This window comes from Urocitellus parryii, chromosome 12 (genome assembly GCF_045843805.1).
Source record: "Urocitellus parryii isolate mUroPar1 chromosome 12, mUroPar1.hap1, whole genome shotgun sequence".
Classification (NCBI taxonomy): Eukaryota; Metazoa; Chordata; class Mammalia; order Rodentia; family Sciuridae; genus Urocitellus; species Urocitellus parryii.
Window position 1 is genome coordinate 4,974,387 of NC_135542.1, and position 15,677 is coordinate 4,990,063.

At 48.2% G+C, this 15,677-nt stretch overlaps 1 protein-coding gene across 1 annotated transcript; it reads left to right on the plus strand.

Annotated features, from left to right (window-relative positions):
- Positions 1–11,679: 11,679 nt before the first annotated feature.
- LOC144249597 (ral guanine nucleotide dissociation stimulator-like) lies at positions 11,680–15,005 on the plus strand. The gene is made up of 3 exons (XM_077791715.1): positions 11,680–11,786; positions 12,761–12,875; positions 14,793–15,005. Exons 1-3 carry the CDS (start codon positions 11,769–11,771, stop codon positions 14,996–14,998), a joined length of 339 nt encoding a protein of 112 aa, XP_077647841.1. The 5' UTR covers positions 11,680–11,768; the 3' UTR covers positions 14,999–15,005.
- The last annotated feature ends 672 nt before the right edge of the window (positions 15,006–15,677 follow it).

The following is a 15,677-nucleotide window of genomic DNA, read 5'->3' on the forward strand; positions in this document are numbered from 1 at the left end:
TTTGCCATTGTCCTTGACCTTGTTTAGTAACACAGTTGTTACTCTATCCTGTATTTGTTGTTTCCATTAATATATTATTATTTTAAAATATATATGTTTTTGTTACCTGATCTACTGTGATGATTTGAGTATACTAAATGTAGCAGTGATTCCTAAAGGACACATCCAAACCAACAGGAAGGAATGTTTCATTCTATCAGCAAGAACTTTGGTTTTTAGGAGTTTGGCAGATGGCGTTATCTGAGTCAGTTTTCCAGTGGGGGCAATGAAGTATCAGCTATGATGGTACAAACACAAACAAAGACACACAAACACACACAAGAGCACACACACTCACTGAGAGATAGATAGACAGATGGAGTTGGTCTCTGCTGAAATACTTTGGAGACACGGTTCTGATTTCTCCCCTTTTGGAGTATTTTCAATTGCACAAGGTGTCTTGCAAATGAACCCATGTCTGAGGAAGACATGCATGTGTACTTCACATGCCACTTTTCACATAGCAGGAAGGTCATGTCATGTAATATTTTTCATGCAGCTGTCTTTTGACTGTGAACCATCCCATGAGGTCAGCTGTGGAATTTTCAACTTGTAGCATCACAATGGGGATCCACTCTTTGGATTTGGGGATATTTCCGATTTTCTTGATTCAGATTGGAATGATATATATATTAGTTTTTGATGAAAATTCTGCATTTGATGGTAATGAATGTCGTGCATCTAGGAATCTGTAGAGTGCAGACAATGAATGGATGCCTCCTGTTGTCTGGACTGGTCTGAAAAGTCCTGTAGCATCTGAGCATGTGTGAGGGCTGTACAGGTCTTGCAAAAAGTCCAGGTCAGATGATCCTGCACAAAGCTGAACTCCTAGTGGTCTCCACAACAGTGTAAGGGCCAAGGAGAAACACACTTCCACACAGAAGTTGGGAAGCTACCTTATGAAGGTGATCATAGATACGGGATTATTAATATATCCAGGTTGGCATCTATTATTTTTTTAGCTTTTGACTTTCGCAGCTGTGGGCATCTTGACAACCATCAACTCCCTGTAAGCACAGACAACTCTATAAGAACCTGAGGATAAATTTCCCTGTGCATGTCCCCTTGTGAAACTGCTTAAGCACCGCCTGGTTTACACACAGGTGGAATTTCTAGGTCAAAGTGTGCATGTTTACTTCTTTGACTAAGCACTGCCAGGTGGCTCTTCTGCATAGCTCTACCTGTGGCCAGGATTGTATTATCTAGCTTTCTAACTTTTGCATGTTGAGTAGATACATAGTGGGAGCACACTGTTTTTGTTGGTATTTTTCTTGGTATCTATTCTGATGCTTTTCACTGGGGGATTTTTTCCTGTGAAAATGGGCTTCCTCTACTTGACCTTATTTTCTTCTTTTTAAAATTTTTTCAATGTGACTTTTTAATTTTAGTTTTATTAAAGACATTGCCCCTTGCTTGCATAGTCTATATCTAAAGCACTAGTCCTTGCTCCAAGGCCCAGCTTGCTCTCAGCTGCCCCAGGAGGGGAACAGTCTTTGGCGGTAGACAAGAGACACCCCTGCAGGGGGCACAAGTGCTTTGGCCCTCTGGTGTCTTGCCAGCAGTGCTTCCCATGCTCACAGAGGGTTTCAGACACTGAGTCAATGGTCCAGGTGGTCTTTTGTTCAGTCTGATCTCAAATTGAGCTCCTCTGAGAGGTCATATTGAAGTCCTTGTGTGTACCTGATCCATCATTTTAAACAATATTCCAAGTTCACTTTTTGTGTGTACGTGGGTTCTGGGGATTGAACCCAGGGCCTTGAGCCTGTGAGGCAAGTGACCTACCTGAGCTACACCCTCAGAGACCCCTGTAAAAGTATTTCCCCTTTGCCTCGGGGTCTAAGTTGCCAAGGCTGACCTCAAACGTTCCTCTTGCCTCAGCCTCCCTGGTGGCTGGCATGACAGGCATGCACCTGGGACTGTCACACTCGAGCCTGTGATGGGAACTCATGTGCATCTGTCCAGGGCTGAGCATGGTTAGGCAGAGCTGTGCTCCAGGCTCCCTGCAGGGCTGTGGAGGCTTCTGCTGCCCAGCAGCCCTGGTGCCATGGCCAGGGCTCCTCCCAGCCGAGGGCAGGCAGCTGCCCATTGCTGTAGGCTGACCTTATTTTCTTCTTATGGCACTCGTCCGTTCTCTGGAGTATGTCGTATGGTTTGTCCATTAGGAGTCTAACAGGTCCTCTAGAACCTTCAAACAATTAGTAAAATTCCTGAACAGTAAGTGAGCACGCGCAGAAATTGGGCTAATATTTTGGGAAGAACAATGTTGGATGATATATTCATGGCTTGAATATATCATCCAACATGAAGTTATATTTTATTACTTACAAAATGATAAAATAATGAAGCAATACCATGGGCTGAGCTAAAATAGATCCTTAGGATCTTAGGCATTCTGTAATAAATCTGTGTCACTTGAAGTGTAGAGTTGATCGACTCTGAGTAATGAAACAGAAGTAAAGGTATCAAAGCAAATGATCATCTGTTTCCAATTTTCTGTGATTTGGTTCAAGTGGTAAAGTGGTGATATTTATTAATAATGGATCAAATAGGTTCATAATTGTTTTAGAGTACAATTAGATGCCTTCAAACTTTAGGCTACATGGGCACATTTGAGAACGGTTCCAGCCATTCTCTCATCCTTTGGGTCATTCCCCTCCTATGTCCTGTGAGACATTTTCTATGTGAGGCTTTAAGAAGAAGAAGAGAATATTCTGTAAAGAAAACCTTGTGATCTGTGCAGTATGAAGTTGAATGGGTTCATTCAGAAATCAGAAATTCTATTGAAAGATATTTATTTGCATGAGCCAAATAAAACCTATTTTTAGGCATCCTGGTGAAGACAAGGTTTTATCTTTATGTCTCATTTTCTATGTTTTGTTGTTGTTGTTGTTGTTAGAATGAAATTCATATGTTGCCAGACCATTCTATCAGATGTGTAACTAGATGCCATTTAAATTACCCACTTTTACATGGTAGACAGTTTTTAATGAACACTGCCTGTCTGCACCTTTTTTAAAAACAGGACTGGGATCAGAAGCCCAAATACCAATGGTTAGCTGGAACATATTTTTCATTTGGCCTATCTGTCAGTATTCCCTGAGGTCATCTGTGCAATCAGCTTCGTTACTCCTGCTCCCTCACTGGATTTCATAGAAACCATATGCTATGTATGAATCAGGGACACCAATCCCACAACATAGCATTCTTGGAATATCCAAAGTCCCACTTTTCACTTCGCCATGCCTGAGATCAGCAGTAATATTTATCAGCAAATGTGAGATTTTCAAAGATCCAATTCTATGTGCTCCTTTCTCATAGAGCCTTAGGCAGGGATATAGCATACATAAATATTAAGTAAAGTCCATAGTTTTTAAAATGTCATCCATTGAATAGTTGACACATGTCTGAGATACTTTTTATTTTGGAGGAGGTCTTATTTAATAGGGAATTCCAACAGCTACCTAATAGTGAAATGAGAAGTCTTGCATCCATTTTATTTTGTTTCTGATGATTTTTATGAGTAAGGGTAAGATACTTCCTTGTTCTGATGCAGATGTTGCCCACTTTTGTGAATGGATGCGGGATGTCACCTACTACTTGCATATCTGCATATTGGGCTTGACACTGCTATCGTACTTGGTAGTTGGCAAAAAGTCAATACTGAAGTTAAGCTCTTGTGTTCTAGCAGCAGAGCTGAAGATCCTTGATGTGCCACCTTCTGCAATCCATGCTGCTCTCTTCATGTTCCTTATTGACTTCCTGGTGATGAGCATCATGGTCTCCTGGTCTTGAGAATGGCCAAGCATTGCTCTGTGAATGTGGAAGATGGGCATGTGGAAGGCTCCAGGGAGGAGGGATCATTGAACATGTACTCGAATCCATGTGCCTGTTGAATGACCTGTTTTTTTATTTTTGGGTTTTAAGGAAGACACTGCCCTCAAACACTTCTGTGCAGCTGGGGATGCAGGCTTCTGCTTCACCTTGCAGGAAGCATTAACGAATCCTTTCCAGAAGACATGAGAAGAGAGAAGTGAGCCTCTGGTATCATGCAGGTTCCTTGCATTGCCCATGGGCTAGAAGAGAGAAGAGTTGCTTCATGAGATTTGATCCCCTTTTTCCTGAAAAGTTCCACACAGAGGTGAGTCCCCAGCATGTTTAGAAATCATTTCAGACACCTTTCTGGACGGAATTGAATCAGAGCCCCTGATGATGTGGAAGAGCTAAAGATGGGTTTGCTATGAATTTTCTATTTCATTCATCAGGGCCTGAGTCAAGTCAGTCATTGTGCTGTCAACACATGAGCTGCTGGTCAAATGTGAGGAAGTGGTCTTGCTTTATGAAAACACCACCCTGATTCAGTGAGCCAGAGGTAGCCTGCAGTCCCTGTTTTCCTGTAAAGGCAGATTGCTGTGGATGGCCTCTGGCCTCGTCATGCAGCCCTGCTCGGAGTAGGGGATTGAGGGACCAGGCAGATCCCTAGTTCCTTTTGACCTTTATTGCCATTGGGCCACCCCAGGATTCTTGGACTCTACCTGGTCTTCTGGCCTGGGTCAGGGGATGTGAGGTTTGGAATCCCCCTCTGTGGCAGGATCCCAGCCCCCCAGCCACTTGAGGTCAGCACATCCTTCCCTAATTGTGTTAGAGTTGGAGACTTCTCCCACCCATCCTCATCCATGCTCATCCCACATTTTGTAGCTTGGCACCTGAGGACCTTTATTCATTGACTTAGTTGTTAGTGATGATGGTTACTAAGACTAAGTGACTCTTTCAAGTCACATCACTTGCATGGTAGGGCTAGAGCATGGATCTTCCTAATTGATTTCATGGGACTCTCTCATGGAAACTGTGACTGCTTCCTAAACACACACTCTACATTTGGAGTGTCAAAATTCTTGCCACTGCCTCCTTGGCAAGTGTATCTTGTCTTCTACGTGGGAATTTCACAAATATTTTCCTTTGGTTTGTGGAGGTCATGCAGAAGGGATTTCATTTGAAATAGCCCAAACAAGAAATACCAGTTGTCTTTTTCGCACATGGATGTGTGTAGTGAACACCCCTTTCTGTGTGCTTGCATGAGTTACTCCTTTGAATTTGTTGAAGAATGGTTGGCTGGGGAGCAAGTTAACGAGAGATGGATATCAATGGTTGTCAAGTATTCTGACGTGAAGAATGTATTGAGGATGTGAAGGCTTTTCTAGCCAGTTCCTATGGCTCAGTCAGGGATCAGTCAGAGGATTCTGTCTGGTAGACTCTTTGGAACATATGTCAAAGTGGCCTGGTCTTACCCTGTCCAGGACTGAATGCTGAGCTTGAGTGGGAGCTTCTTATCAGTTCAAGTACTTCCATGAGTCTGTCCTCTGTTCTCTTTGTTTTTTTTTTTTTTTTTTTTTAGTTTTCAGTGGACATATCTTTATTTTATTTTATTTTATATGGTGCTGAGGATCGAACCCACTGACTCGCGCATGCCAGTCGAACACGTTACCACTTGAGCCACATCCCCAGCCCCCTCTGTTCTCTTTTTTCCGAGCAGTTTCTAACAGGAAAGGAGAACAAACATTGAAAGTACAGTGATTGGTTATGTATACCAATGTTATTTGAATCAACTTTGTATAATTCAAAATTAACTTTTTGCTAGTAAAATTTCATATGTTGAGGAAATAATGAAAATATTGGGGTTGGGGGATGAGGATGGGCAAATCAAATATTTTTGAGCACCAAGACCTGTTTTTTTTTTTTTAACTTAAATCATAAACTGCCTGAGGACCACAGCAAGTAGATATTTCCAGAGACAGTGGGAAGGTAGTAGCACATGAGGAAGGGAAGAGCTCTCAGGATGGGAAGAGGGGGCCGCTTCAGGACTCACCGGGCAAGGCACGAGGCTGCTGGCCATGGTACATGCCTGGGCCCACTGAGTGGGGAAGATCCATGCTCTGTGTCCCTCCACCCTCCTCTGTAGCTTGTGTTGGCAGCAGATCAGGGAATTGGGGTCAGAAGTGCTCCCAGTAATATAGGCACCAGCCCCCAGAGTGTGTTCCTAGCCCTTTCCCCACCTGGCCTGACTTGGTGCTTGTGTTGATGCATGGCTGAAACCCTACAGTCATCAGAGTGTGTCTGCGGTCCAGATCCACCCTGCATGGCCAACATGCTCAGACCTTCGGCTGGGTCCTAGGCCTGCTACAACCAAACTCTGTCAACTGGGTGGCCAACAACAGAGGAAGGGCCTTCCCTCAAGCTCCAGGGGCTCAACACACAAGGTGTTGGGCGGTCTCACTGCCAAAACACCTCACAGGTTCCTAGGGGACTGTCCCCCCAACTCTCCCAGCCCTTGCCCACTCTCCTATTGCTGCCCACGATCTGTGGTTCCCATATGGGCATCCCGCCCTGGCTCCAGCCTCACATAGCTGGTATCCCCAAGTCTCCCTGGTATCTGGGTCCAGACTCTCCTCTTCCTACAAGAATATCAGATATTGGATTTGGTCCCAGTTGATGCTGTGTTCCATCATGTGAGCTCTTAGCTTCATCACTGTGCAAAGACTCTTTTCCCACACAAGTTCGCACGACTTTTGGCTGGCTTAAGAATTTTCAGGCGACACTTTTCTAATGAGTACACTTTCCTTCCTTCCGATCTCCCCCCAGTGAGCATTCCTCGCACCCTTGTCCTAGTTCCTTTATGGCAGTTTCCCTCCTTATGGCTGAGAGGACCTAGTGACCCCTGGATTCACACGTTCTCCTTAATCACCAACACACTGCAGAATTCTCCAAAGGGCCATATATGCTCCTGGAAGTTGGTGTTGGAAATAGTTCTCCATCCATTAATCACTCCCTCACTCACTAATGTCCTTGTGTCCTTGAGAAAGGCTCTCCCTTTCCTGGTTTTCCTGAATAGAAATCCTCTTGCCTCTTGGGTGAATAGGGTTATGGGTTGTGCAGAGGGTGTTGGTCCACTGAGCATCTTAGAGACTGTCCTTTATGGAGCCTAATGATCCTCACTGGGGAATGAGGCCAGGGTCCTAACTGTGGTTAGTGTGAGGACACCCTGGGTTCAGAGAGGGAAAGAAGGACGAGGGAAACTCAGATGTCCCTTCATGGCCCCTGGAGTTAGAGGACTTACCCCTTTGCACCTGGGATCAGGAGACCTCATTTCCTCAAGGACACGCACACTCAGACGTTAATCTTGAGTGTGGGTTCCTTTCTGGGGTCCAGGGCTGTTGTTAGCCACCAGGAATGACAGTGCTCTCCATGCTGAGTGGAGCCATTTTTGCCAGGAAAGAGCCCGTGGTCACGCCTTGTGCAAAGCATCCCGCGCCAGGGGCTCCCATCCCTACATTCCTGTCCTGAAAGGAAACCACTCAGAGGCAAGGTGGGTCCAACCACCTCCCATGTGTTCACTCATCACTGTGTTCCAGCATCACCCCAGTTAACAGTCCTGATGGGATTGGATGTGGCTCAGAGTGTCACCCTCATGAGCTCTACCCTGCCACAGCTGCAGTTCTGCAGTGGGAGAAACTCAAAACCTCAAAACACATGCACATGAAAGAAAAGAGCAAGAGCCAGAGCCCAAACAGGCCAGGTGTGGCAAAGACAGCTGGAGTGCCTAGGTTGGGACTCAGAATTATGTCAGTGGGGTGGCATTGCTGCTGGCACCAGCATGATAACAGAGAGCCAGCCCTGCTCATTTTGGGGAGCAGTGTGTTGGGGAAGGCAGCAGAAATTGAGAGGCAGGATTGAGTTTGGCCCTAGGAGGAGGTTGGGTAAGAGGCCAGTGTGGGTTGGAGGGCCTGGGCAGATAGAGAGAGGCCAGGGCACACCCCAAAGCCTGGAGACTGCACTGGATGTCCGGGGTTGTGAAACACCCTCCCCTCTTACTCACAACTGAGAGCAAGGGGCATTGATGAGTTCAGTTTGTGTGCGGCTGCATCCAAGGTGGCTCGGCTAGGCACCTCTGTTTCCTTGACTCAGGAGGCTGGGAGTCCAGGCTCCACCGAGGCTCGGCTGGGAGGATCGGACTCTGAGTTTATGCCTGTGTTCCTGGTAGGATCCATGTTGGCTGAGCCTCAGTGTTTTTGTAATGAGAGGATGGGTGACCGTCATGTCTTTATCACAGGACACACTTGCTAAATGGATTTGTTTGCTCTGAGGAGGAAAGAGAGAGGGGGGAGTGGTGCTGGAGACAGGGATGCAGACAGGGGTCATGGACTTGGCATAACTCAGTCTTGGAGGTGATATCCCATCACCTGTACCCACTTCAATTCCCATGAATCCAGAGGCTGAGCCCCCTTGAGGTGAGGGGTGAACCGGTTCTGGGCAGCAGGATGCTGTGGTACCTCGGAGTCTCTGTGAGACCCCAACACTAGACACACTTGGCCCTTTTGAAATCTTAGGAGAAGCCTTGGGAAGTTGTATGGCAGAGGGGAGCAGCCTCTGCATCTCAGTCCCCTCCAACTTGCCATGGTGTAGAGAGGGAACTGCAGCCACGATGGGACGGACATTGGCCATGTCCCTGTGTGGGACACAGGCCTGATTGAGTTAGGGTGCATTCTTTGTCTCTCCCCTTCTTGTGATTGTCCCATCTGTACATTTGTGCTTTAGCCACCTGTGAGTCCCATCTCTGGTTTCAGAGAGAATAGAGGGTGTTAGGGGCCAATAGACACAATAAACCCTAGAGATTAGATGCTACCCTACTTTCCAGAAAAGACTGGGCACACCATGAGTTGCACAATGATGGGACCAGGGTCCAAAAGCTGCTGAGAGGGAAGGACTGGTTGTGAATGCATTTTTGAAGGCTCCAAGCTGGAACTCTAGTGGCACCAAGCAGGGCAGATGCTGGTGGGGATGTTTGGGTAGTTGTTGGTGAACACCTGCGCACCTGAGATGGGTAGGCATGGAGGAGAAATCGGCAGCCCATAGGGCTGTTGAAAGTGGTCTTATGTGAAAAGAGGCTCAGGTATGGGCACAGGAAATGACATCATTGCCTTGACAATGGATCAAACAGAACATGGAACCCTGGTATCCAGGCACCCACTTCACTGACCAAGCCATCCGAGCTCACTTGGTTGGAGCCACTGGAGGGAGAAGGATGTTCTCCTGTGGTTGCAGACAATGCCGAGCCTCAGGCTCCCAGGAATCTCAGGGGGGCCAACTAGCCCTTTTGTGGATACACTGGGTGAGGCTTCATCTTAGACGCCAGAGCCTCTGGCGATTGTCGCAGAGGAGCTCAAGAGTAACAGTGAGTAGCACAGGGCAGGTGAGCCCAGCAGGCCCTCTAGTCTGATCCCTGATGAATGGCCCAGGACTCCTATTCTGACTCTGTGTGTGTGTGTGTGTGTGTGTGTGTGTGTGTGTGTGTGTGTGTGTGTTTGTACTGATGGGAACTGTCCCATTGTGCTTTGACTCTAGTGTATTGGCACAAGTCATTTTTCTGTTTGTCACCATTTCCATTTTGACCCCACCATTCTTGGTCCCAACCCAGGGTGAAAATGATCAGAACACGGAGGAGCCCTTCAGGGTTCAGAGCCTTGAACCTTACAGGCAGGACCAGCTTAGGAATGAGCTCCTGCCTGTCATTTGTGGGAGGAACCTACATTTCAGCAGCAACATGGGGTTAATCTCCTGGGATTTCATCCCCACCCAGCAGGTGCTGGATCTCTTGTTCCCAAAACAGCCACCTTCTTCAGTCTTTACTCCTGGTGCCACTCCACATCCTCCAAGGGGACAAGAACCTCAGGTTCTGGATGGATGTTGTAGAATGCCCACAGAGCCAACTGCCAGGCTGGGTGGGGTGCAGTTGCTGGGCTTTGCTGATGTTGTCATCCCCCACAGTTCTTGGAACCTTCTGTGGCAGTGGCATCCAGGACCCCAGCAGCTGTGAGTAGCAGCTCCTCACTGCTTCACTCGAGCGAGCAGGTGGAAGACAGCCGCGTTGTTCACGTCCTCCTAGAGGGACAGAGCCTGAGGGAGACAAAGCGCATCCCGGTAAGCCCGACAGCAGGGCTGCCTCCTGGGTGTCCACACAGTGGAAGGCAGGAGACACAGCCAACCCCAGGGCTATGGTGGGAAATAAAGAAGAGAGAGGTCCGTCTTAAGGGCTTGACCTGAGGAGGGAGAGCATCAGCATGCCCAGCTTCAGTGGTGAGTGGGCCTGTGTATTGTGGGTTTTGCAGGCCAGAAGTGCAGACGGAAGTGCTGTGGACAGATGAAGGCAGAGATATGTCCAGGGTGCAGGCTGCAGTGCCTAGAACTTGGTATTCTCAATGAGTGAAGTTGGAGCAGAGGAGGTGGCAGTGACTTGTCACATGTGTAGGAGGGGATGTGTTCCTGGTGGCAGGGAAGAGAACCTCCTTAGCATGACTAGGTGTAGGAATTTGGGGTCGGGATCACCTGGGGGGGTCATGCCAAAGCTTCGGAAATGTTAGGCTTTGCATGTATGTAAATACGGAGCTAAAGGGGTTCTTGGCAGAATTTCTATGGATGTGCAGTAGACACGCTAATGCTGCAGGTGTCCAGCTGCAGAGGAGACATGTTCAGTGACTGCCAGTGCTGAGTCAAGTACATCATTACAACCAGACCCGCACCGAGCTTCCAGAGGCCAGGGCCTCTCAAAGCTATCATGAAGCACTCAAGTGCACACTCTTGTATCTGAGTCTGTTTTGTGTCGTGGCAGTCAGGACCCAAATTTTCAGTGCATCTGCCTCTTCCACCCACAAAGGCAGCCTGCATCCCAGATCACACTTGGTGCGCAGATCCCTGGCCCATTGCTCTCATCTCAGTGAGATGAGAGTGTGTCTGTGCATAGGCAGTTTGGTCCTTTGACATGAGTGGAATGTGGCTCCCCAGGGGGAGGGGAGATGGCAGGTACAGGCAGATATTTGTACCAGGATTGTTCTAGTAGCACATTGCAAGAACCCAGGTGGTATACGGAGGACACACTCAGGTAGCAGGATAACAAGATTGTGCCCTTGTATATGTAGCTGAGATTTCTCCTGAATGTTTGACCACAGTCTTCTGGGTAGCTCTTCTAAAAGCCATTCTCTGATGACATTTGTCCCACCCTGATCCAGGTGACCTTTCAGGAGACGGTGACAAGCCTCATCCGCAGGGCCTTGGACCAAAATTTGTTGCAGCATGAGGATGTGGACAACTTTGAGCTGCTGTATATGATGTCTGAGGATGAGAGTAAGTAGGACAATCAGACAGTGGGGAGACATGATCCACAGTGGGCTCAGGATAACTGACAGCCAAGAGAAAGTGGGCCTTGGCCCCAAAATACCAAAGTGTGATGGGCCTGGCGGAGACTCTCAGGGGTTGTGGGTGTTTTGTGGTATAATCCTTGAGTGCCACCTAACAATTCTCTCCACTTCGCTCTGCAGAAATCAAGGTCTCTGACCACGCACTCGTGTGTCTGTCCATGAATCTGGGAATACAATATTTCATTGTGAGGAAACGCCCCCAGGTCAAGGGAAAGGAGGTAAACACCTACCTTATTCAAGCTGTGCATGTGCTGCCATTCCACTCCGACCTGAGGAAATAAGAAGCCTCAGCACCTGGACATATTTGCTGGAAGCCCATAGAGCCAACTGACAGTCTGGGGTGGCTTTCTGTTTCTGGGTTTGCTGATGTTCCATCCCCCACAGTTCTCAGAATCAACCTGCAAGTCCTCCAGGCCGCTTTCCCACAAGCAGGTGGGAGACACCTGCTTAATTCGTGTCCACCTAGAAACACAAAGTCCAGAGATGGCCAAGAGTGTTCTGGTAAGCCTGGGAGCAGGGGTGTCCCGTGGTGCTTACACCTGGGTGGGGAGCAGACACTGGTCCAATACCATGGACTACTCATGCCCTCTTGAATTTGGAGCTTCTGGATGATCAGGAGGATAGATGGGAATCAAGAAGGGAGAGGTCAGTGTGAAGGGCTGGAGCTGAGATGAGCGAGTGCAGCAGCTTGTCCACTGCCATGTCTGAGGGAGTCTGTGTGTCAGGTGGCAGCATGCAGTCCAGAAGGGCAGGGACAGGTATGGGTGACAGATGAGAATAGGACAGGAACTAGGTTGCAGGTTCCCTTGTATGGGATGCTGACGTCTATGGAGGAGGACAGCAGTGTGAGGTTCTGCATGTTCCTTGAACAAGGAGCTGAGAGAGTCTCTCTGCAGAGTCGATATGGATGTGGAGCAAGCACACTAAATGTCCAGGTAACCCAATGACCACCCTTGCCGGATGAGGTGCCCTCCTACATCCCAGCCAGCACTGAGCCTCTGGAGGCCAGGAGCTCTCGTGGCTATCTTTCAGCACTCCTGTGTGTGGTCATGTTCCTGGGTCTGTTTTTGGCCCTGGCAATCCAGACCAAAGCCTCTAGGTTTTGTGCCTAGGCCATTCCCAATGCCGCCTGCATCCTCGGGCAGACCTGGGATCTTGGAGGCTATTGTCCCATTCCTCCCAACTTGTGGGATGAGATTGCATCTGTATGCAGGTAGTGGGGTCCTTTCACTCCGAGAGGAGTGCAGCTCCACAAAGAGCAATGGCAGGCCCAGGAAGTCCTATGTACACGGATTGGGCTAGTAGCCTGTGGGAAGAGCCCACACGATGAGCAGGAGGTCAGCCTCGGGTAGTAGGGTCATGGATGTTGCCCTTGTATTTAGAGTGGAGGTGCCTCCAGAATGCCCCTGCCCACTGTCCTTGAGTAGTCACTTCAAGGCCCATTTCCTGAAGGCCTGTCTCCCATGCTGCTCCAGGTGACCTGCCAGGATAGGGCTCCTGTCGTCATCCGCAGCGCCCTCGACCTACACTTCCTTACTGAGGAGAATCCAGAGGATTATGAGCTGGGCCAAATCATCTCTCGCCGTCAGAGTAAGTGAGACAATCAGATAGCAGAGAGCAAGGGTCAGGATGTGGACTCAGGTCAACTCTTAGCAACAAAGAGTAGTCTCTGACCCCCAAGAACACTCCAACAGGTGTGTTGGGTTCGTGCACAAAGCCAACTGCACTTCTGCTGGTGGAAGGTCTTGAGGTCCAATAGTATACCCCAGTGGATGTTGCGGCTCCCCACCAGGTGCCCTCCCCTGGACATGAACAGGCATCCAAAGCTGACATCTTTGAGGAGTGAGGAGGAAAGCCTCTCTCCAGGAGCAGTATGTTTTCATGGTCTGGGATAGGAGTGGTTTCAAAGGAACATGGGAATGCATGGGCTAAAGAGGGAACTGGCATTTTGTGGACTGAAGCAGTACTATTGAAAGCCTTCTGTGTGACCAGAAAACCACTGCCTGGGCAGAGCATTGCCAGGATTCTAGCAAGCAGTAACAGGATGAAATTGGGAAGAAAACACAGCCTGGGAGACAGCCTGAATCATCTGTTTTTGCATAAATTCCATGGTCTTACGCACCTGAGTCCACTAGGCAAGGAGTGATCACAATAGCCAGGTTGTGATCCCTAACTAAAGTCAGATGAGGGCTTCCTGAGCACTTAGCCACAGAGCTCATCTGATAATAATGCCAGCGCTTTTTTGTTGGTTGGTTGGTTGGTTTTTGTGAGCCAAACACCACAGCAGCCATTATCCCAGCCTATGTACCCTGAAGACCACCATCCCTATGAGTTCTAGGATCACTTGTCTCCTATCTTAACCTACTGTTAGGTTAGTAGAGTCTATGGAAGAGGAAGTCTGTCTGGGGCCTTGGTAGCCTAAGAAATTCATAGCAGAGATCTCCACATCCAACCCAGAAGGGATGGAGAACAGGCTCTAGGTTAGAGGAGGGCGACAGGAAACACATGTTCAGAGGAAGGAGAAGCGGCTGTTGTATTCCCCCACTCGGGGTCATGGCACCACTGGGCCATACACCATGTTGGAGGGAAGCAGTCCCTTTGCTGGTCTTTGGAACCATTGTTCTCAGTAGGGCAGTATTTGGAATGTGGCCTCCATTCTCAGAAGCCTGGTCCACATGGAGGCGGGCTCCACCAACGCAGAAGCATGGCTCTAACGTGGTATCCGTGCTGGTCAGCCTGTCCTCACTGTGGCCATACTTGAGGAAAATAACTCAGAGGAGGAATCCTAGGCCTTTTCTCCGGGTTTCATAGCTTTCTCTTTGGTTGTGCACTGAGGCTGTCCATAAAGCTCTAGTGTGTGGCAGTGGAGAGCTCCTCAGCCCTTGCCACAAAGGCATAGACTGGGAGAGAGAGAACGAGGCTGGCAGAGAGGGAGAGAGAGAAAGATGGAGAGGGAGGACCTCTACTTGGAGAATGAGGATTCAGTGGAGCCAACAGGAACAAGGTACTGTTGCCCAGGGCACAACCCTGTTTAGGTCTTCCTCCAACCATGCTCAACCTTTCTTCCAGTCCCTCCCACCCCCCAGTAGTGTATTCATCTTGAATGAGAATTTCATGTTGACATCAGAGCACTCACCATCCAATGCTTCCCTCCAAACCCACCTATGAAGATGGCTCATGTGGGGACTGAATCTTCGGCACAGGAGCCTTTTGTGGGAGATTTCAGATGCAAACCCTAGTGGTGTGCTTTGGCAGATGCAAGAGGACCTGAGATATTCTGGAGTCCAAAGCCTTTGGTAGGAACAGACATTAGGTCTGTTGAAGTGCTCTGCCTAGTTCTTCCTCAGGGAGGACTGTGGAGGCTGTCTTTGTTGGTATTGGTGCTGAATTGGAGAGCTCTCAGGTGTGTGGCTCTGGCCTTTTCTGGCACAGGCTCTCAGATGTTGGCGTGTCCTAGGGAGCACCTCCTGAGTGCCACCTTCTTTTTGTACACCCCTCTCTCCCCAGAGCTGAGGATTCCAGCAGAGGCCAACGTATTTTATGCCAAGAATCCTCACAAAAAATCCAACTTTGTGCTGAGGAAAAGGAGCCTCTCCCAAAAGAATGATGGGTGGATCCAGCCTCAACCTCCCTCTCGTCCTGGAAAGAAGGCTCCTGCCCTCCTGAGGATGCTTGCAAAACCATTCTGCTGCTGTGTGCCTGGGCGGGGCTGAGGCAGCCCAGGAATATTTACATTGATTACTATTTTCTTCAAAGTTTGAATCTATAGTTTGCCATTGTCCTTGACCTTGTTTAGTAACACAGTTGTTACTCTATCCTGTATTTGTTGTTTCCATTAATATATTATTATTTTAAAATATATATGTTTTTGTTACCTGATCTACTGTGATGATTTGAGTATACTAAATGTAGCAGTGATTCCTAAAGGACACATCCAAACCAACAGGAAGGAATGTTTCATTCTATCAGCAAGAACTTTGGTTTTTAGGAGTTTGGCAGATGGCGTTATCTGAGTCAGTTTTCCAGTGGGGGCAATGAAGTATCAGCTATGATGGTACAAACACAAACAAAGACACACAAACACACACAAGAGCACACACACTCACTGAGAGATAGATAGACAGATGGAGTTGGTCTCTGCTGAAATACTTTGGAGACACGGTTCTGATTTCTCCCCTTTTGGAGTATTTTCAATTGCACAAGGTGTCTTGCAAATGAACCCATGTCTGAGGAAGACATGCATGTGTACTTCACATGCCACTTTTCACATAGCAGGAAGGTCATGTCATGTAATATTTTTCATGCAGCTGTCTTTTGACTGTGAACCATCCCATGAGGTCAGCTGTGGAATTTTCAACTTGTAGCATCACAATGGGGATCCACTCTTTGGAT